The sequence below is a fragment of the Rattus norvegicus genome, chromosome 19 (assembly GCF_021556685.1).
Source record: "Rattus norvegicus strain SHRSP/BbbUtx chromosome 19, alternate assembly SHRSP_T2T, whole genome shotgun sequence".
Lineage (NCBI taxonomy): Eukaryota > Metazoa > Chordata > Mammalia > Rodentia > Muridae > Rattus > Rattus norvegicus.
The window spans coordinates 15,161,808-15,183,740 of record NC_141552.1 but is presented as its reverse complement, the minus strand read 5'-3'; the positions used below and the strand labels follow the sequence as shown (position 1 = coordinate 15,183,740).

Here is a 21,933-nt window from a genome sequence, read left to right as displayed (position 1 = left end):
AGAAAGAAAGAAAGAAGGAAAGAAAGAAAGAAAGAAAGAAAGAAAGAAGTGAAAGAAAGAAAGGAAGGAAGGATTCATGTTTTGTATACAATGAGATGCCTGCCTGTCTATACCTGAACCACCATGTTAACTATAACTCTTGTCACATCTGTATTAATTCAAATACTGAAGGCCAAATGGTTAAATCTTAATGACTATACAATTGGGGGGTGGTGCTGAAGAGATGGTTGGTTTAGTGGCTAAGAGCATAAGACCAAGGTTCAGTTCCCAGTGTCCACATGGTGGCTCCTATTAACCTGTAATTGCAATTCTAGGGAATCAGTCTGTACTTCACGGGCACCACACATACCACATGGTGCACAAGCATTTATTAGGTGAAACACTCAGGCCCATAAAAATAAGTAAATAAAATATATGGTTAACAGACACTGTGATTCAGGAAGTTCTTAGTGACTTTGGTTATCATTTCTCTCTCCCAGAGACCTGTCTTCCTCATGCTCAGCCTCCCTGGCTTCTAGGACATTTCCTAGCTCTATGGAGCATGAAGTACTCAACACCATAAGCCAAGCATTGCAAAGCCATCTGCACCTTCACTGCTACACCTTCTCCATGGCTGTGTCTAAAGGGAGAGACTTGGAATCTCACAGATGCAAGGCCAAACCTGTTGGGCTATGTGAGCCCAGCCACCCAATAGTCAGATCTACTCCTGTCCTTGGCTATGGCATGAGGCTCTTAAGACAAATTAATCTGAAGGATCTCAACAGCTATGCTGTTAGACCTCTCATTGCTCTGCCCGACCTACAAGCTCCTTTACTGGCTCAAATTCACACCTGAACTCCTCTCCTGCCTCAGCCACCATCAGCTCTTCTACTCCTCTCCACCTGTGCTCTGTATAATCCACACTAAGGTGGACGTTAACCTCTTGTGGACCTCCAGATGTATGCTTGTGATTACTCTTCATTGGCTGTTTTGTATAGGTAGGCAGGTTCTTCTAGTCTCATGCAGAACACTGCTCACACATTTTGGATCTTACAACACCCTCTTGATTGAGAATCCTGACTAATGACTGACTGAGCCTTCCATCCCTGAAGCCACCCTCTGTGTCCCAGTACCAGATGAGAATCCCCACCCTAACCCCTGGTGTCCACTTTCATCTCAGAAGCTAGACTCTGCACTGCCCATTACCTTTTGGTTCTCTGCCTCTAATTCTGTTAAATAGTTCCTCTCTTCTTTAAAACAAATTCATTTTGTTGTTTATTTTTTGAGACAGGGTTTCTCTGTTTGGCCCTGGCTATTCTGACAGGCTCTCTGTAGATCAGACTTGTCAGGAAACCAGATATCTGCCTGCCTCGGCCTCTTAAGCACTGGGATTACTGGATTGTGCCAGCATGTTTAATTAAAAATTAATTAGTGGCAGTGCATGTTGGCGCATGCCTTTAATTCCATCCGTTGGGAGGTAGAGGCATTGTGAGTTCCAGGACAGCCAGGGCTATAAATTAACACCTTGTCTCAAAGAAAACAAGCCAAAAATGAAACAAAAATGTTGCAATATGGTCTTAGGTATGTAACTGAGTCTGTTCTTGAACTCTGAATCCTCCCACTTTCACTCAGGTGCTAATCAGCAGGCTTCTGTCTTGACTTTCACTGAGCACTCAGGGCTGCCAGGACAGTTACCTCTCCCAGTGTAACTCCTGACTCTCTCATCAGCATCATCACAAAACTCCTGCTAAGAATTAAGGAAACCTGAATTCTAAGGAACAGTCGGAGCTCCAGTATTTCCAAAGCTCACTCTAATACAGATGGATCCTATGCTGCAGTAAAATGGTCACAGCTGGAGGTCTTAATTCCAGGACTTGGGACAGAGGGGTCGGAGGATCTTGAATTCAAGGTTATTTTTATGTTACAGTGTTGCTCAAAGCGAGTTGGGCTGCTACAAGATACCCTGTCTCAAAACTATACCAAACACAGCTAAAATGAAACAGAGGAGTTTGAGTGGGCACAGATGGGAAAGCTCAGCACTTTATGGCTAAGCCACCTGCTGCCAGCACCAAAGTCCATGCACAGCCCCAATTCTGAGCTGTGTCTGGGACCCCACTTAGGAGCACGCACCAAAGTAGCTCAGATCCAGGGCTTTTGGTCTAAGAGGAATTCAGGCAGTCACACTTTGGTTGCCAGTTCTCCAGCTCAACTGCCTGTCAGCCCAGGATCTGGTCTTAGTCATGGCTTGGCATCCCTAAATTCCTCCCAGCTGTGCTCTGAACTCACCCTGTGCCCCGTTCTGATGAATCTGCCATTCTCCATGGGAGTAGCCTCAAGAAGTCCCTCACATCTGAAGCACCACTCTGAGTACACTAAATACTGCAGGGAAGGGGCGTGGTCAGCAGAGCACCCACCCCTTTCAGCTGTAGAACATTTAGCTCTAGAGTGAGCACTGCTGTGCATTGTGGAACTTAAGCAGTATTCCAGCCTTGGCCTGGGAAGAGCCGTTGACACCCACACTTTCTGGGGTGACATTGTCTCCTGAGGATAGAGTCAAGTCAGGAGTGGCAACTGATGTTCACGAGAGACAAACTTTCTTCACCACCTGCCCATGCTGGCCCTAGGATCTGGGCTTTTTAGGTGACATGAGTGCTGAGCCGCCCAGGTAGATGGGTTTTCAGGGGTCAGGTGGTTATTGTCACCAAAGGTATCCACAAGGATAAGTCATACTGTACTAATTCCCATATTAGATCCCTTCTCATGGGTCACAGAGGTCGTGCTGGGTCCTAAATGTGGACCCAGGTTCCTGGCACTTTTGAAGAGACTGGTCAGGGCGCAGGCTTCAGGACATTTTGTTTGAATTATTTTGGGGGATTTTATTTTTACTGTTGGGGGCAAACCTAGGGCTGCCATGTGGTGGGAAAAGGCTTTGCCACAGCTGTAGATCATCCTTAATTATAAACTCCTAAATTCTCCCAATCCTGGAACTTTCTAGGTCCCTCACATGATGCAACCTTTGGGGGATTCCTCACATAGAATCATGGGGTGGATTGCATCCCAAAGAGAGACAGTGGGAAATGTTCCCCAGTGTCTGCCTGTGGCTGTGGTGATGAGAGTGGATGTAGTGACCAGTGGATGGCAGGGCCCATGTGAAACCCTTTTGGTTTCCACTTGAGTGGAATCTTCACCATGCCTTTTTTTTTTCTTGAAACACAGGTGGGCCTGGAACTTACAGTCTTCCATCACTCTGACTCAGTTTCCCATGACTGGGATCACAGGCTTAAATTACTATGCCCATCTTTCTTTTTTTGTATTTATAAATCTTCTAAAACCCAGAAGGATCTAGAATTTAAAATTTTGCGATCCAAGGCATTTCCAACAGGGGATTCTTGACCTAGGAGTGTCCAGACCAATGTTTATTGTGTGGCTACTTCATTCCTATAACAGCTTATTTTTGAAAAAGAGTTCCAAGGTGTGATGTCACTGGGCATCAGGCAGTGTCCCAAATAGCAGCACTGACTCAGGTTGTAATTTAGGCTGGAGAAACTTACTAGGACCCTTGTAATCCTAGCACCCTGGGGCCTCACATGTCCTTAGTCTGATCTAGTGATGAATCAACTGCTCTTGAGGGTGGATTGGAATTCTAGTCACTGTGAGGCAGGAGCATTAGTATCCTACAGCCACTCTGGGCTCCATAGGAAGACCCTGTTTCAATGGTAAAAGGGGTCACCTGCGAGTTCTTACTGTCTTCCCTGAGGCCTTCCTGCTGGAGTTAGAATAGCTGTCTCACCAAGTTGAAGTAGAGGGCAGAATGTTGGTGCCTTCTATAATGAGGACTAGTAACAGATAGTCTATGGAAATTCTAGAAAGTTCTACAGGTATTTATGTCCTGTGCATGGGAATTGCTGGCTTCCCTGTGTCCTTTGCCTTTAATTTGCAGTCCATGGGGCACCTGGGAATGTCCCCAAACCAGGCTGCACACAGGACTTGTCCCATGATTCTCACTTGCACCCAGTGCCTGCCTGATTGTCATAAGTCTGACAGAGCCACTGTATGCTCTCCTGACACCTGCAGAGAGCACTATATGCGATCCTACCATCCCCACACTGCCCATCAGTTTCTACAATGTCCCTATATGGCACTGAGATGATCTAAGCTGCTTCCGGCCTATGTGCTGCATCAGAATCTAACCATTCCTAATTTCCTCCTCTCTCACCCACACTAGAAGCCCTGTACCCACACTAGCCCCAGCTGGCCTGTTGCCTACTGACATCTCATGGACTCTGCCCCAATCCCCTGCCCTGCCCTGCCCTGCCCCGCCCTGCCCCACCCCAATGCCCTGCCCTGCCCTGCTGTGCCCTGCCCCAAACCCCTGCCCTGCCCCAATGCCCTGCCCTGCCCTGCCCCAATGCCCTGCCCTGCCCTGCCCCAATCCCCTGGCCTGCCCTGCCCTGCCCTGCCCTGCCCTCACTCAGCTGACAATGTGGACATCTCAGGACAGTCACTGGACAATGGCTGACACACTTGTCTGAAGACTGGAAATGTTTCTCGATCTTGGAGAGGAAAGAAGGACCCTCCAACTACACTGAACTCTAAGGAAGTTTATTGAGGTGAGGGATGACAGGGACTGTTTTGTCTCATGTCACACATGTCAGTAGAAAATATCCTAGGTATTGGATGGCGCTGTTAGCATTTACAGAACAAAGCACATAGTGTTGGGAAGGATAATAAATTATGAGTAGGATTAGAAAACCCCAAGCCTCTTCCAGGTTCTAGGAGAGCAAAAAATACCACCAAACACAGCATTAATGTGATAGGTTGGTTAAATCTAGTTACTAGATTCTAGTGTGATACCTATGACCCTTTGTGTGTCATGCTCAGCTTATAATGACTAGAGGACCTAAGGCTGAGAGTCACCAATGCCTCTCCCTTGCTTCTCCAGCTGCTGAGCATTGAAAAGCCCTAATGAGACAGCATCTGTTTGCAGGCATACTGGATTATTCTTCTTCACTTAATCTCTCCCAGTCACCTCCACTCTCAGTAAGTCAGTTTAATTCCATAAATTGGAAATGAGTCACGTGGAAAATATACTTTCTCAATAAAATCACAGATTTCAAGGTAAAAGGTGAAACATGAACTATCCCACCTAACTTCTGGGCTTGCACAGACCTGCTCTGGAAAAGAAACATGTGGTCACAGCTGCAGTCTGGATTCAATATGGATGCTCTTGAGGTCCTCCCTAAGCTGCATAGATTGAGATAATTATCTTGCTTTCTATCAAAAGAATTCATTATGCCAAGTTGGCCTGTAGAAGGAGGCTAGTCTCTTCTGTATTTTATCAGATGTGCTTAATGTATATAATCATCGATAGTAAGTGAAAGATCTGTTTGGAATTGAAACTGAGTGGTGCTGGAGGATGATCCTGAATGCACAATGAGCAGTGGAGGCACCAGAGCCCGGTGTGGATGCCTAGCAGGCTACCACATTGAGCAGGCACCGCTCAACCACCTGTACATACACATCTCCTGAGATCTCTCTCCTTAATTGAAGGTGATCATATCCATCTAGTATAGCACATGCCCTGGAAGGACAAAAGCTACCTACAGGAGCTGTGGTGATGACTCACAGGTTAGAGCATCTGCTTCTCTCTCAGAAGAACCACATGGTCCCTAACAATCATCTACAATGGGGAATGCTATTCCCTCTTTTGATCATGAGGGAAATGCACTCAGGAGTGGCCCAGATACATTTGAAAAAAAAAAAGATCCATTGAGTTAAATGATAAAAATAAATATAATCAGCAACAATAAAAAACACAGCATATGAATGATCAAGTGAAACAGCACCTATAAAAACCTATTTCCCAAAATGACGTTGATGGTCATTATCTTTCTGGTTTAATAATAATGCTGTATTGTAAGAAAAACTGAGGCACATGGTTCTCGATTAGGATTATTCTATATTCCTTTGTGAAAGTTGTCATTTTTTCTGCAGCTCTACAGGCATGAGTGTGTGTTACTCAATATCTGGTGCACACAGTCAATAAGGAATGTGTGTTGTAGACTGATATAGACTAGGATGAGCAGAAGACATGAGAGCATGGATACAGTATGTCAGTGATTACATCATAAAGTGTGTTTCCATAAAAAAAGTCATACACAAAAGACACCATCACCCTGTGTACCCCTTGGTGGCTTTGAATTCACTGGACCATGCAAAGATCCATATCTAGCTGTCAGTTCTAAGTCTACAGGAGGGGAAAGGACCCTTGAATAAGATGGTCATAAGAGTCAAGAGTTACAAATCAATTTTTATTCATAAGGAATACAATTTACAAAAAACAGGCATAAAATGAACAACTAAAATGGTATAAAAAATGAAAAACAGTAACAAGAATATATAACTATGATATAACAAAAAGAAAACTTCAATGAAAATCATAACCAAAAATATTTCTTAACAGCATTTTCTTAATGAACATTTAGAAACACAGTTGTAGTGCTGTTTCTCCTCTAGGACACGAGATTTCAAGGCAGTCCCCTCAGATGTCTCTCAAATGGTGTTGTCGGTATGAGAGAGGAGAAAGACCTCAATGAGACAGGCTGGCATACGGATACATAAATTTAGGGTCTCTATACAATGAGGAAATTAACTGAGAAGAAGAATATTCTCCCCAAAAAAGTCTTTGACTGTTGAGGATTGTCGTCAGCAGGGAACTCCTGACAGAGAAACTCACTCTTCAGGGGGCTGTCTTCCTGGGATCTGTCCTATTCCATGTCTCCTGCAGTTCCTGAGACCTGGGAGGAGAAGGCAGCTATTAAGACACTGATTTGGTGGGGACACGCATACCAGCTGTCAAGTTGCTGCCTTCTGTCCCTTCAGCTGCATTGCAGAGACAGCACTGATCTTTTCACTGAAATCATTGCTGATATCTCTGCAGCCTGGGGAAAGTCACCAACAACCCTCACAGTACTGTGGGAGAACAAGCTGCTCCTCAAACTTCTACCAGTGAAAACCAAGAACGGGGAAAGGAGAAGAGACCTAACTGGGTTGCAGGAAGAAAGGAGAAGGCCACATGATACTGAGATCAAAGCCAATGACCAGGACTCATTTGCCATTTGCACTTGGTTCTTATCCCTACAAGGTGCTTCCAACCATCACATGACCCCTGTATGACCTTTGTCACACGACCAAGAACTCGTTCAAAACTCTTCATAGCATCCAATCTATGACAGGGAGATGCAGTCATGTGATATGTTATTCCTCTGTCACCATTTCTGGACTGCAGTTTCAAAAAGGGCAGAGAAGTATAATTGCCAATAATTCAGTTTCTGGAGAGTGGTTAACATCCCAGAATACTTGTGCATAGACAGAGCCATGAATAACTCTATCACATGAGGTGGGTGACTGATTGGGTGTGGGGAGATTAGAAAGATGATAGGGGAAGCAAAGATGTATCCAATAGGCAAATGGTATCAGACATTGTTAATCTGACTCAGCTGCTTTTTCCTACCACATTTTGCTGGGTCTGGAGGTTGCTGGTCTTCTCCTGTTCGTCTTCAGCATTCGGGTTCAACTCAAACAAATATCGCTGTAACTCCTTGCTCTCCTGCTTCAATGTGACCAACTTCTTCTTCATACATGCCTGGTCCATCAGGAGCCGGCTGTGCAGGTTGCTGGAAACACACTCTGCATAGTAAGATCCTGAAGCTTCTTCCTCCCATTCCAACTGCCAAATCCCACAAAGTCCACCAGGACCCAGATACCCATAAAGACTTCAAGAATACATCTCCATACATGTAAGGCTGCTGCACAAACAGCAAACGGCCAATCCAGGGAAGAATAAATTGTTCCTGTGACCCAAGCACCAATAAGAGTCCATGTCTCTCCAAAAGAACAAGGGATCTACAACTACCCATGAGAGCCCAATGCATCGGGGCAACATCAATTAGTAGGCGGCAAATAACCACAAGAGAACAGTAGAACCAAGGGAGGTCATGTAAACCATGTGGTCCACACATTGAGCTTTGTTAAACCTGGTATGACCCCAGAGCCGCAGGTTGGCCTAATAACACTCTGATGCCTGAATCAGTGTAGTTCTATCCAGAGCCTTCTAAAGATGCATAGACACTGTGGTGATAACTGACAGTCCCTTATGGAACTGAATCTGAGTCCAAAAGACCCACGGCACAGTGATATTCAAACAACAGAAGACATGGACCCAGAGCTACAGGCTCTCCAGTCCAGAACAAAGAGAGGCGGGAATGGATATTCCACAAGTGATGGGCCCTTCTGACAAGTACTTACCGATAGAAGTTAATCTCCTTCTTGAGCTCCTGAAATTTCTCACGATGTTCAATGTTCTTTGTGTCTAAGTTGTGCAGTAATGACATGACCTCTTTCTCCTTTATCTTCAAGTTTTCATAAAATGGATTTGGCCTGAAGTAGGGGCTGGCCCCAGGAAGATAGAACCCAATGAACATCGAGGTTTAGGATTAGAGGAACTCAGGCTGTGTCCTGTACTACCCCAGCCCTGGAAGGACACTTTCTGAATTCTACATATTTGGATCTTCTTCAGCTTCAGAAACTTGGAATTGTGTGCCCAGGACAACAGAAGCTAAGCACCCAGATAAAGGGTCCCCTGGCTCACATTTTTCAATCAGGAGGGCTGGATCTGCATTCAAACCTGTTATGCTGTCAAGAGCCTAGGCCACAGAGCTTACCCAAACACACACACACACACACACACACACACACACACACACACACACCCAGAAACCTCTGATTTCATTTTTCCTGTTTTGACAAGTGGAATGCTACAAGCCGAATAACTAATATTCTAGAGGCAGACAGTACACATAATTCTGGAGATGAGACCAGATATTGCCACAAACTTATAATCTGCCCAAGGCATACAAATGTATAGACAAATGTGACTACACAGGCAAAGAACTGTGCTGTTGAAAGTGGGGCTTCCAAAATAAAGCACTTACACCTCCATGAAACTATTATAAAGGTAAATCCTGAGGTCAAAAAACAGACCCCTAAATTCCAAAGGTGGAGGGATAGAGAAACATATAAAGGTTGTGCATATGCATGCAGACCTGTGCACACACAGACACACAAACTGGGGCACACCCACAAGAAAAAAAAAGTAAGTTCTCCAGCTCCGAAAAAAAGAACCAAAAAAAAAAAAAAAAGAAAAAGAAAAGAAAAGTAAACAGACTCAGAGAATGAGAAAGAGAGACAAATATGGAAAGAGCACAATGAGAATCAGTAGAAATGCATGCACCATTACTGTCTCAGAGTGTAAGGCACAGAGACAAGAAGGAGCAGGCCAGAGCCTCAGGCCTTCTACTTAAGCATTGATATGAACACTGTGGGTCCTGTCACCTAAGGCTGCTGCCAGGAGATGATAGCGTTCAGTCACCTTCCTAGCAAGTACAAACACTCTCCACAAACTCACAGCACCTAGAACCTTGCAAAACTACCACCTGTCAAGGGCTTTCCAATTGTACACTGGGAACTCATGCTCCAGTGACTTTATCCCTGAAATCTTCACTCAGATTGCAAGTTCAGATTTTCAACAGGCAGAATCAGAGAGTCCATTTTCAATCTCACTCCTCAGTAAGGGTCAGGTTCTGAATCTCCTCTCTATGGGAGATGAGGTTTAGAACAAGGTCGTTTGTTTGGAGCAATGCATACCTCTTGCTCATGGATCCACCTGTCACATAAAGGAGGCGATCTGTCAGCTCATTTCTCTCCTTGGTAGTTAGCTCCAGTTCTCTATTCAGCCTCTCCTCTTCCTCGTTGGCCTGCACCTTGTTTAGGACATTTTCAGGGGATGACGTCTGTCTGCAGGCTGCTGTAGGTAGAAGAACACAAGTGAACCCTCATGGGGCGAATGCATAGAGCATACACAGACCACAGTGAGGTCCAAACAGGAGAACATGCTTGGAAGCCAGTGTCACTGCAAGGAGTTTGGTCTATGTGAAAGAGGCATCCTAAATGGATCACAGTTCCCCCACTACTATATAGAGACCAAGAGATGTAAGCAGCCAGGTGTTCCCTATGCCCGCCCACACAGGCTTACAAGTACCAGAGAGATGCCTTCTCCAGGATTATTATCAGGTACGCAGGCTACAACCTGGTTTCAGGACCCTACCCCTCTGGTTTCAGAAGTCAGATCATCAATTCAGCATCCACAATGACTTGATTGATCAGGGATACTCAGATATCCTACACTGTTACTCTAATCCAATAACTTTGCATTAAAAAGTCATGTAGGGGGAGGACATGGTCAACAGATTTATTAATTCCCCCTACTGAAATGACAAATGCCCCAGAAGTGCCAATAGGTTACAGGCTCTTTCTCTACCTGCTCCATATAGTTTGGCTACTGTAGAAAAATATCTGCCACACAGAACCTCTAATATATGAAGGTAAGATTGGCCCCGTCAGCCAGAGGTAGTCAAAGGAGTTCTAAGAATATAAGGTCATGCCAGGAGCACAGTTCTCTCCCTCTTACTACTGTCAGATAGTCACTGAATTAAAAGAAGCAATGAAAGTGAAGTACATTGATGCCCTGTTTAATTCAGAAAAGTTATACCCTCCATGACTACTTATGGTGTTATTATATCAATTTAACATACCGAATGCACTGTAAAAGTAAAGACTAGAAGTTCACCCAATAATAGCATAGGCATTGCCATATCCTCCATGTGGTTATGGAGAAACTAATAATGTGAAAACCCTGACTTTCAGGAATTGTGATAATCATGGAATTCAATATCTGTGGAGATGTTCCAGTAGTTGTGGCCCATTGCTGTAAAGGCCAGCTGAAGTCCCCCACATTCACCCCTGAGAGGAAGCTCAACATACACTGCCCAGAACTTACTCCACATTCCCCATGTCCTGTGTCCATCATTACCTTTAGGTTTCGTTTGCTTCACTCTAGACTCTTCTCTATCAACATCAACTCTCCCAAAGCGCCTGAGAAGACGGGCAAACATGCCTGTGGATATATCCTTTGGACACTAAGAGAAAAAGTAGGGAATTGGTTGTCACAACGATACTGGTGACATCACAGGGATTCCAAGGTCTCTCTAGGAGACAATAGAATGTCCACGAAGGGACGGCTGATGTCATGGATAACAGACTTTGCCTCCTTGCTAATGTTCTCCCTGTACTGAGCAAAAGCTGATGGACCCTTTTCAGGGGACTTCCCTGTGGCATAGCCACTGAGCACCACATGCTTCCAAAGCCAAATTTGGCTCTAGGCTTGATTGGAAAAACCTAAGTCATTGCTATGTTTCTAAATGAGTGCTTCCTCCCCAATCCCTGCACAGAAATGTTTCATCCTACCTCAAATTCTCCTCAGTCAGCAATATTACCCATTAAAGATTACTGAGAAATCACACCAGTTCCTATAAGTAGCCAAAGAGGTCTCCTGTCTCACCATGTGCAGGTGCATGAAATCACACCCAGAAATAGCCTGTAGGGTAGGTTGCGATGTGGGTGTGTGTTATAGGTACAACCTGAAGCTTTGTGCTTAACATTTGACAGTTGCCACCAGATTCCTTAGGAGAAAGAATTGCATTCATTATGGTCCTGGCAACAATGTGGTGATCTGTTAGCAGAGGAAACTGAAATATTGGATCCACCAGTGAATGCACCCTCAGGCTGAGTGTGGGGCTCTCCTCTTTGCACTTAAGTTACCAAAGTAGGATTGCTTACAGGCCTCTCTAAGCTATAACGTGTGATTTCATCTGAAAAATAAAATAGTCAGCAGATGTTGGGGGGGATGCAGCCAAAGGAGTAGGACAAGCCTAGAGACATAACTCAGTGGACAGAGTAAGAAACAAGCATCTTCACTCCTGTTTCATGGATCACCCCACAAAACACAAAAGCATCTATCCTACTTAAAAAAAAAAAAACCAAGTTATTTTATTGAATGCATACACTAATACTGTTTACAGTATTGGTAGCAAAGCTCATATTTTGGTGGCAGATCCATGACTTGAACTATCTTCCTGACAACATATAAAACAATAAATAAATAAATAAATAAGAAAAAACAGAAAAATAAAAAAACACAAAAAGCACAAGCCTTTCATGTGAAGATACAGAAGAGTGATCCAGTGGTCACTTCTGACCAGGCCATTTTAGCTATGACAGTGTATAGTGACCCTTAATTTGATGGGTCCTATATAAAGCTTTGTGCAATATTGTCATTTTAACCAACCTCATCCAGAACATACATAACAACACAGGATATGATCACAATGTCCTTGCCGTGTATCAAGTTATTTTTCTATGTCCTTGATTGTCAGGCATATTACAGCAACAATCTGAGATGGCTGGTAGACTTGGAAGAAAGTCGATATGAAAGATGCCCGTTTGATATCAGTACAGCCATTTCTTACGAATGAGAATCTTTTAAGCTGGCCCTCGCTTAGCCCCTACACATTAGACAATAGAACAGAAAGTACAGAAAGCACATTCCCACCCACTCTCTAGGAAGCTGCTGGACCATAAGAACAGAGGGTACAGAACATATTTACTGCAGGGCAATTAGAAGACAGGAAACATCTCTGGGAAGCTGACTGACCACTATAGAAGTGAGATGTCCTTGATACTGAATGCAGCTGTGCTATAGGCTGACATAGCTATAGCCTTTTCCTGGGAACTCCAGAAGAGAAACACCTGCCAAGACAGATATCCTTGGTCCTTGTCCTGGGAACCCCAGGATAAGAAAACATATATCAAGTCAGACGTCCTTTGTACTGAAATAGCTGCATTGCTGTGGTTACAGCCTTATCCCAGGAATTCCAGGATGAGAAACATCTGCCTTGTTATCCTTGGCACGAAATAGCTGAGCTAAGGAAACTGTGTAATCTTAACTGACTATTTAAGCTGTATATTTCTGTTGTTCGAGGCTCCTCACATTCCTCCTGCGTGAGGACCGTGTCGAGCCCCAGTGCATTGGTATCCCAAAGTAAACTTCTTGTTTTTACATCAAGACTGAGTCCTGTGTGTTCATGGGGTGGTGATTGTCCTCAGGACTGGAGCGAGAGTCTCCTCTGTCTGAGGGTCTTTCAGATAAAGCTATAGTTGTGGGTTACACACCTCAGCTCTCATTGGCTAATGCTGTCCTCCCAGTCCTTGGAGGCCCCTTTGTAAGACTACCTGTTGGAAAGTGGAAGCAGCTTTATTTGAGCTCAAAGTGAACCTGACGAGCAACGTAGAGAACAAGATGGGGTAATTGAGAACCTGTCTAAAACCAGCACTGAAACCCACCCTCCATTCAAAGCATCATCTACCAATTCTTGAATTTTTACCATTCTCTGCCAACCAGTCTTTCATTCAGGAAAGGTAGAAAAGAACTGGAAATGATCTTTGTATTCTAAGGACCTCGATCTGTCTTTCCTTAGGTCCACGTTAAGAACAAATGAAATGGGTATGACCATCTGAACAACTTAGTATCACCTACTCAGCATTTCTAGCCTAATACTGTGCCTATGGCAGTCTCAAGCTTCCCGAGTGTTGCTGCCCCAGCAAGAAGAATGAAGTTCTATGGTCAATCCCCAGTGAACCTTTCAAGGGGTTAGAAGAAAGCCATCAGAGATACTGCACTTCTTTGTCCTTCGATTAAATCAAGATGATACAACGTGAATCTAGTGTGCTATTCAACCATACATCTTCCTCACAACCCCACCTATCTGAGGTCATTGCTTGGCAGAATTCATGCCCCACCATCCTAGATATTTCTTGATTCATTGCTGCCAAGGGCCAGGTTTCCTGAGTTTTGTTTTTTATAGAATTGGGTGTAGTCAATCATAGTTGCCCTCTGTAAGAAATGACAAATATCTATAATAACTGAATATTCTGAAGGTTTTTATACTGGTTTTATTATACATGTAACTATGAAAAGAAAACATACATATTTGATCAATGAAATGAGTAAGATTGATTTAATGAACAGAAAAATGGATGGAACTTCAAAACTTCCATGATTACATATTATCTATTTAATTCCCTCCACAATAGCAAGAAGCGGACATTATTATTTACTTAAACCGAGAAAATATTAATTGTTTGGCCTGCTTTTCTGAGCTTCCTTAAGGTATAGTTAATTGACAGAGCTGTGGTTTAAAATTAGGGTCCATATTGTTCTGTTTTAAATGTGTGACTTTTCTTTCTATTTTTTTCTCCATCTTTATTAAATTGGGTATATCTTATTTACATTTCAATTGTTATTACCTTTCTGGGTTTCCAGGCAAACATCCCCCTAACCCCTCCCCCTCCCCTTCTCTATGGGTGTTCCCCTCCCCATCCTCCCCCCATTACCACCCTTCCCCCAACAAGCCCCTTCACTGGGGGTTCAGTCTTGGCAGGACCAAGGGCTTCCCTTTTATTTCTAGTGGGTGCTGCTCTCCCTGCTCCGTGGGAAGTGGATGGGGGGAAGGCCCGGGCCTGAGGTGAGTTGGAACTGGGGTAGAAAGCATAGGGCCTCCTAGGTGAGAATGCCAAACCACCACTGCTGCTGCAGCCACCATGGAGAAGCCCTTGTTCCTGCTGCAGGGAGGAGAGTCTGGTGGCCACAAGATGGCTGAAGGGGAGCTGAGAGTGGAAAGCTTCATCACCCGCCTGCTGGAGGTATGAGGATATCGTCCGGAAAAAATTGTGCAGATGACTGAAGCAGAAGTCCGAGGGCTGTGTATCACGTCTCGTGAAATCTTTCTTAGCCAGCCAACAGCTGTGAACACAGGTTTCTTTTGGAGCGCAGGCCTGTGCAGGCTGAGAACCTAGGTGGGACAGTTCAAGCTACCCTTTTTCCATGGCCAATCTCAGATCATATTCAGAAAGTATTTCTTGGGCTAAAGAGATGGCTTAGTGGTTAAGAGTACTGACAGCTCTTCCAGAGGTCCTGAGTTCAAATCCCAGCAACCACATGGTGGCTCACAACCATCTGTAATGAGATATGATGCCCTCTTCTGGTGTGTCTGAAGACAGTCACGGTGTACTTGTATATAATAAATAAATAAATAAATAAATAAATAAATAAATAAATAAATCTTTAAAAAAAAAGAGTGTTTCTTCCAAATGAGGAATTTCCAATTTATGGAATTGAACTAATGGTGGAAGTGACACAGAGAGTTAAAGTACAGAAGGAATAATCCAGAATGTCCACCAACAGTTGCTGTCACACCAGGACTTTTAAAAGCTCAGCTGCTAGAGAAGCAATGTAGTCTTTGGTTATTCTCAAGCTTAGGTCTTCTAGTCATTATAAGCTGACCATGACACAAAAAGAGTCATCTATATCAAAATAGAGAATAGTAACTAGATTCACCGCACACTATCACATTACTACTGTATTTGAGGTTCTCAGTTAATATCCAAGAACCTGGAAGAGGCCTGGGTCTTGCTACACATACTTATAATTTATGTCCCCATTGTCAGCTGAGATTCTTCATGCAGCCTGGGGTCAAGGAGGTCATCCCACAAAGCACAAAACACCCATCTCAGATAAACATGTATGGTTTATTGAATCCAAAACATCCATGAATTTCAGGACACAATTAAATGTTGAAACCTAAGGATAATAGATATAGAAGAGAATTAAGATTTCTAGTTCATAGATCCAGTAAACACCTTCAACAAATCATAGCAGCAAACCTCCATAAGGTAAAGAAAGAAAAGGCCATAAAGGTACAACAAGCCTACAGAACATCAAACTAATTGTACCAGAAAAATTCCTCCATTCACATAATAATTAAAACGCTAAATGCACAGATCAAGAAAGAACATTAAAAGGGGTAAGGTATAAATATCTAGTATCAAATAAATTCAGACGTATTTGAATTACAGCAGACTTCTCAACAGAGATTCTAAAAGTCAGAAAATCTTGGGCAGATGTAATGCAGACACAGGCTCCTATATCCAGCATAATCCTCAATCACCATAAAAGGAGGAACCAGGATATTTCATGACAAAACCAAATTTAAACAATTCTTTTCTCTAAGAAAGCACAACAGAGGCTAATAGGAGGAAAACTCCAAGACAATGAACTAAACTATACCCAAGAAAGACCAAGAAATTAATCTTCTCTCAATAATTTAAAAAAAGAGAAGCGCACAAACATAATTTCACCTATAACCAGAAAAAGAAGAGAAAGCAGCAATCATTGGCTTTAATATCTGACCAGATCCTCTTTCCCTAATCCCCAAGCTCCCAGGGGCCAAACTGCCAGCCAAAGTGTATGCAAGGATGCTCTATGGTTCTAGGTGAGTCCTGTAGCCCCACCAAAGGCAGATCCTAGAGGTGTGAGGTGGGAATGGATATGTGTGGGTGCAGGAGCACTGTCACATAGGCAAAGCTGAGCAGAAATGGGATGTAAGGTTTGATGAGGGGCGTGTGGAAAGCAGGACAACAGTGGAAATGTAAATAAATAAAATAACCGATTAATAAAAAATTGCCAAAAATAAAATAACAAGTAAAAAGGTAAATGAAAATTAAACCAAACCAAACAAACAAACAAACAAAAACCCCTGTAGTGTATTGGCCTAATTCTGCTTGTATTTTAATGCTAATTTGTGGAACTCAGGACTGGTTAACCCCAAATAACTGCCCCTGCTCCCAGTTAACTGTGATTATAAAGAAGCCAACAGCCAACAGCTGCACAGCAGAGAGATGGGGGAGGGGAGCTTTGAGGGCTTTGCTAGAGAGGATCATGAGGAGGGAAGAAGGAAGTAGAAATTGCCAAAGAATAAAGGAAGAACATGTGTGATGGAGAGGAGAGAGGAAGAGGACAGCAGCCATGGTTAAGAGAGAGGAGAGCCTGGTCCTGAGGGCTGTCCAAGTGGAACAAAAACAGTCAAGATGCTACACAGTCAGTAAGAGCAGCTCTCAGGCGAGCAGAGATCACCAGAGACCCCAGACCAACAAGATACGCAAGCATAACTCCATCCAAACTCCCTCTCAATATCCCGTGTCCTCCATGGGTCTGGCCTCAGCGTGTGTCCTGCGTCAGCACATGTGTCTGTCTCAGCTGACATCACTCTGCCCATCAGCCCGAGCCCCAGGAAACAGCGAGAAACTACAGCAGCCCACCAGAAGGTTTTTTGCTGTGGTTCTATGAAGTCCCAACAAATGCAGCTCAACTACAGAATGCAAGGCAGACCAATGCATGTGTGTCCTTAGTGCAGAACCCTTCATCATGTGTCCTTTCACATGCGTGCTTTAGCAGAACATCCTTTTACCTGTGTCTACCTCAGTTAAATGTTCCTTCACACATCTGCCTTAGCCTTTCACCTGTGTCCGATTCAGGGGACCACTCCTTCAGGTGTAGAATTTCTCAAGATTAGCAAACTGCATACAGAACATTCAGAACAAATCAAGGTGTGTGGTCAGCATGTCCTTGAGCCAAGTCCCTTCTCCTTGTCAGTGACAGCAGGCGTGTTACAGCAACAATATGAAATGGCTGGCAGACATGGAACAAAATAGCAAAGCTATTCTGGGGGATGTCACACCATACCAGCCACCAGCTCAGCTGAATTTTTAAGTTTTGATGTTACAAGTGAATATACTTGACCTTCAAAAACTGAGAGAGCCCACTTTTAATATGAACTATATAATCTAGGCCAAGACCGCCTCTAGGGCAAAGGCCCTCAGCCTGTGGGTCGTGACCCACACAGGGTCTCCTATCAGATAGTTTATACTACAATAAAGATTCATTACAGTAGCAAATTTACAGTTGTGAAGTAGCGACAAAATAATTTTGTAGTTGGGGTCACCACAGCATGAGGAACTGTTCTAAAGGGTTGAGGCCATAGGAAGGTTGAGAAACACTGCTCTAGGAAATTATGTTTTCTTTCTCTTTCATATTTTTCAGACAGAATCTCAAACTGTAGCTGAGATTGGCTTGGCTTGGAACATGTGTGTAGTTCATGCTGGCATCAGACTTATGGCAATTCTCCTGCTTCAGCCTCCTACTCAGGAGCCTACCAGGGTGAGATCACAACCACGGGTAATTGGATTGCTGTTCTTGGTTGTCAACTTGAGTGTACCTGGAATTAACTAATGCCAAATGGCTTGACGCCCTGTGAGGGGGATCTCTCTCTCTCTCTCTCTCTCTCTCTCTCTCTCTCTCTCTCTCTCTCTCTCTCTCTCTCTTCCTTCTTTCTGTTTTCCTCTCTTCAACCCCCTCCTCTTGGTCCTCCTCCTCTTCTTTGTTTTTTTTTTGAGACAGGGTTTCCCTGTGTAGCTCTGGCTGTCCTGGAATTCATTTTGTAGACCAGGCTGGCCTTGAACTCAGAGATCCACCTGCCTCTACCTCCTGGATGCTGAGGCTAAAGGCATAAGCACCATTGGATTTTTTTTCTTAATTAAATTTTCTGAAGCAAGAAGACCTAATTGTAATCCAAATCTTGGAGATCAGAAGATAAATCTTTAATTCAGATCTTTTGAGATGGAATGGCCCACCTCTAATCTGGACCACACCTTCTTTTTTCTTTTTATTTTTTTCATCTTTATTAACTTGAGTATTTCTTATTTACATTTCGATTGTTATTCCCCTTCCCGATTTCCAGGCCAACATCCCTCAACCCTTTCCCCTCCCCTTCTATTTGGGTGTTCCCCTCCCCATCCTTCCCCCATTAGCGCCCTCCCCCCAACAATCATGTTCACTGGGGGTTCAGTCTTGGCAGGACCAAGGGTTTCCCCTTCTGCTGGTGATCTTACTAGGCTATTCATTGATACGTATGCAGTTGGAGTCCAGGGTCAGTCCATGTATAGTCTTTGGGTAGTGGCTTAGTCCCTGGAAGCTCTGGTTGGTTGGAATTGTTGTTCATATGGGGTCTTAACCCCCTTCAAGCTCTTCCAGTCCTTTCTCTGATTACTTCAACGGGGGCCCCGTTCTCAGTTCAGTGGTTTAATGATGGCATTCAGCTACGTATTTGCCGTATTCTGGCTGTGTCTCTCAGGAGAGATCTACATCCAGTTCCTGTCGGCTTGCACTTCTTTGCTTCATCCATCCTATCTAATATCTGTATAGGTATGGGCCATATGTGGGGCAGGCTCTGAATGGGTGTTCCTTCTGCCTCTGTTCTAAACTTTGCCTCCCTATTTCCTGCCAAGGGTATTCTTATTCCCCTTTTAAAGAAGGAGTGAAGCATCTGCATTTTGGTCATCCTTCTTGAGTTTCATGTGTTCTGTGCATCTAGGGTAATTCGAGCATTTGGGCTAATATCCACTTATCAATGAGTGCATACCATGTGTGTTTTTCTGTGATTGGGTTAGCTCACTCAGGATGATATTTTCCAGTTCCATCCATTTGCCTATGAATTTCATAAAGTCATTGGTTTTGATAGCTGAGTAATATTCCATTGTGTAGATGTACCACATTTTCTGTATCCATTCCTCTGTTGAAGGGCATCTGGGTTCTTTCCAGCTTCTGGCTATTATAAATAAGTGTGCTATGAACATAGTGGAGCATGTGTCTTTGTTATATGTTGGGACATCTTTTGGGTATATGCCCAAGAGAGGTATAGCTGGATCCTCAGGTAGTTCAATGTCCAATTTTCTGAGGAATCTCCACACTGATTTCCAGAATGGTTGTACCAGTCTGCAATCCCACCAACAATGGAGGAGTTTTCCTCTTTCTCTACATCCTTGCCAGGATCTGCTGTCACCTGAGTTTTTGATCTTAGCCATTCTGACTGGTGTGAGGTGAAATCTCAGGGTTGTTTTGATTTGCATTTCCCTTGTGACTAAAGATGTTGAGCATTTCTTTCGGTGTTTCTCAGCCATTCAGCATTCCTCAGCTGTGAATTCTTTGTTTAGCTCTTAGCCCCATTTTTTAAATAGTGTTATTTGTCTCCCTGAGGTCTAACTTCTTGAGTTCTTTGTATATTTTGGATATAAGCCCTCTATCTGTTGTAGGATTGGTAAAGATCTTTACCCAATCCGTTGGTTGTTGTTTGGACCACACCTTCTGCTGGCTCATATCAAGGACATGGAAAAAGGAAGTTTGCTTTATTAATTTTCCTTCTTCTTCAGGATTCCTGCATGTACTGAAGACCAGCTGAAATATCCAGCCTTATGGACAAAACCGTTGAGGTCCTGGAGTTGCCCCATAAACCACACAAACTCTGACCTCACTTAGACAGGGATGGTTTATTGAATGCCCACTGTAAGACTGATCATCAGAGACGTAGCTGAGAATTTGTCAGGCTAGGACTCTGGACATTTTTCTATGTCAGTTTATAAAGACTAAAATGTGAGCTCATAGGCAGGTGCTGGAAGGGCTGTCTGGTTGTCAGCCCTGACTCAAGCCATTTTAGACAACAAAGGTTCATACTGACTTTTTATCTGTTTAAAGATTTATTTATTTATATATAAGTATACTGTAGCTGTCTGCAGACACAGCAGAAGAGGGCATCAGGTCTCATTACAGATGGTTGTGAGCCACCACTGGGATTTGAACTCAGGACCTCCGGAAGAGCAGTCAGTGCTCTTAACCATGGAGCCATCTCTGCAGCCCTCATATTGACCTTTAATTTTATTGGTCCTACATGAAGCTTATAATTATGAAATTTAAGATTAAGAAACCTCACAACATAAAGAACTTCCTTCCAGTGGTTCGGGAATGGGTGGGTGGGGGAGCACCCTCATTCCTGACCCTGCTCTGAGTTAAATTATTTTCAGACAACCATGACAGGCAGACATATTACAGCAAGAATATGAACTATCTGGCAGGCATGGAACAAAACGGCTACAGCTATGCTAGGGGGATTGGCTTCAACAGGGGCAACTACTGCATTTTAGACCTTCCATTCCTTGTTGAATTAGCTGTACCACAGCCTATAAACCATTCTAATAAATTTTCTTTCTCTATATACAGTCATTCTAGGAGGGATGATTGGTTATGCATTGTTAAATGCAATGCTGATCACGAAACCCCATCACTTCCACAGCAATATGCAAGTGTAAGTAAGTTACTGAACAATTGAACAGAAATTAAAATTTACTGCATTTATTGCGTGTATCAGAAGGCATAGGGAACACCTGGCTGCTTATATCTCTTGGTCTCTATAGAGTAGTGGGAGAACTGAGACCCACTGAGGAGGTCTCTTAAGCGAAGACCAAACTCCTTGCAGTGACACTGGATTCCAGGCTTGTTGTCCTGTTTAGGCCTCACTGTGGTCTATGTACACTCTATGCATTCTCCCCATGCAGGTTCACATGGACTGAACTCAGAAAGCTGGGGTTGGCAGAAAGATGCATGGTTAAATAGCCCACCAGGTTCACATTGTATCAGCTTGATTTAATCTAAGGACAAAGAAGTGGAGTTTCTCTGATGGCTTTCTTCTAACCCCTTGAAAGGATCACTGGGGTTTGACCTCAGTACTTCATACTTCTTGCTGGGTCAGCAACACTCAGGGAAGCTTGAGATTGCCATAGGCACAGTATTATGCTAGATATACTGAGTAGATGATACTAAGATGTTCAGATGGTCATACCCATTTGCATGAGTTCTTAATGTGCACCTAAGGAAAGAGAGATCAAGGTCTTCAGAATAGGAAGATCATTTCCAGTTCTTTTCTACAATTCCAGTCTGAAAGACTGGTAGGGAGAGAATGGTAGATAATCAAGAATTCATAGATGATGCTTTGAAGGAAGTGTGGGTTTCTGTGCTGGTTTAGACAGGGTCTCAATTATCCCATGTTGCCCTCTTCCTACCTGGCCAGGTTCACTTTGAGCTCAGATAAACCTGCTTCTACTTTCCAGTAGACAGTCTTACAAGAGTGGCCTCCAGGGACTGTGAGGACAGCATTAGCCTTTGACAGTTGAGGTGTGTAACCCACAACTATAGTTTTAGCCACTTTGTTCCATGTTTACCAGCTATTTCAGATTGTTGCTGTCTATGGCTGACAATCACGGACACAGAAAAAT

General features: G+C 43.6%; 2 protein-coding genes across 6 annotated transcripts in view; one reads left to right on the top strand and one right to left on the bottom strand.

Annotated features, from left to right (window-relative positions):
* LOC147998836 (uncharacterized) overlaps window positions 1-21,933 on the top strand; it is a 924,038-nt gene that overhangs the window by 589,112 nt on the left and 312,993 nt on the right. The gene's annotated exons all lie outside the window — the stretch shown is intronic.
* The window catches only part of LOC147998838 (disks large homolog 5-like), a 260,765-nt gene continuing 245,103 nt past the window's right edge, over window positions 6,272-21,933 (bottom strand). For 2 of the 3 annotated variants that reach the window (XM_087595542.1, XM_087595543.1), the window contains exons 4-9: window positions 15,417-15,574; window positions 10,910-11,015; window positions 9,685-9,844; window positions 8,287-8,430; window positions 7,493-7,655; window positions 6,272-6,776 (exon numbers count right to left, since the gene is read on the bottom strand). In XM_087595542.1, the coding sequence (XP_087451668.1) occupies window positions 6,747-6,776; window positions 7,493-7,655; window positions 8,287-8,430; window positions 9,685-9,844; window positions 10,910-10,991 (579 nt within the window). In that variant the 5' untranslated portion in view covers window positions 10,992-11,015; window positions 15,417-15,574 and the 3' untranslated portion in view covers window positions 6,272-6,746. The remainder of the gene's footprint in view (window positions 6,777-7,492; window positions 7,656-8,286; window positions 8,431-9,684; window positions 9,845-10,909; window positions 11,016-15,416; window positions 15,575-21,933) is intronic. The other variant, XM_087595544.1, reaches the window with a different exon arrangement.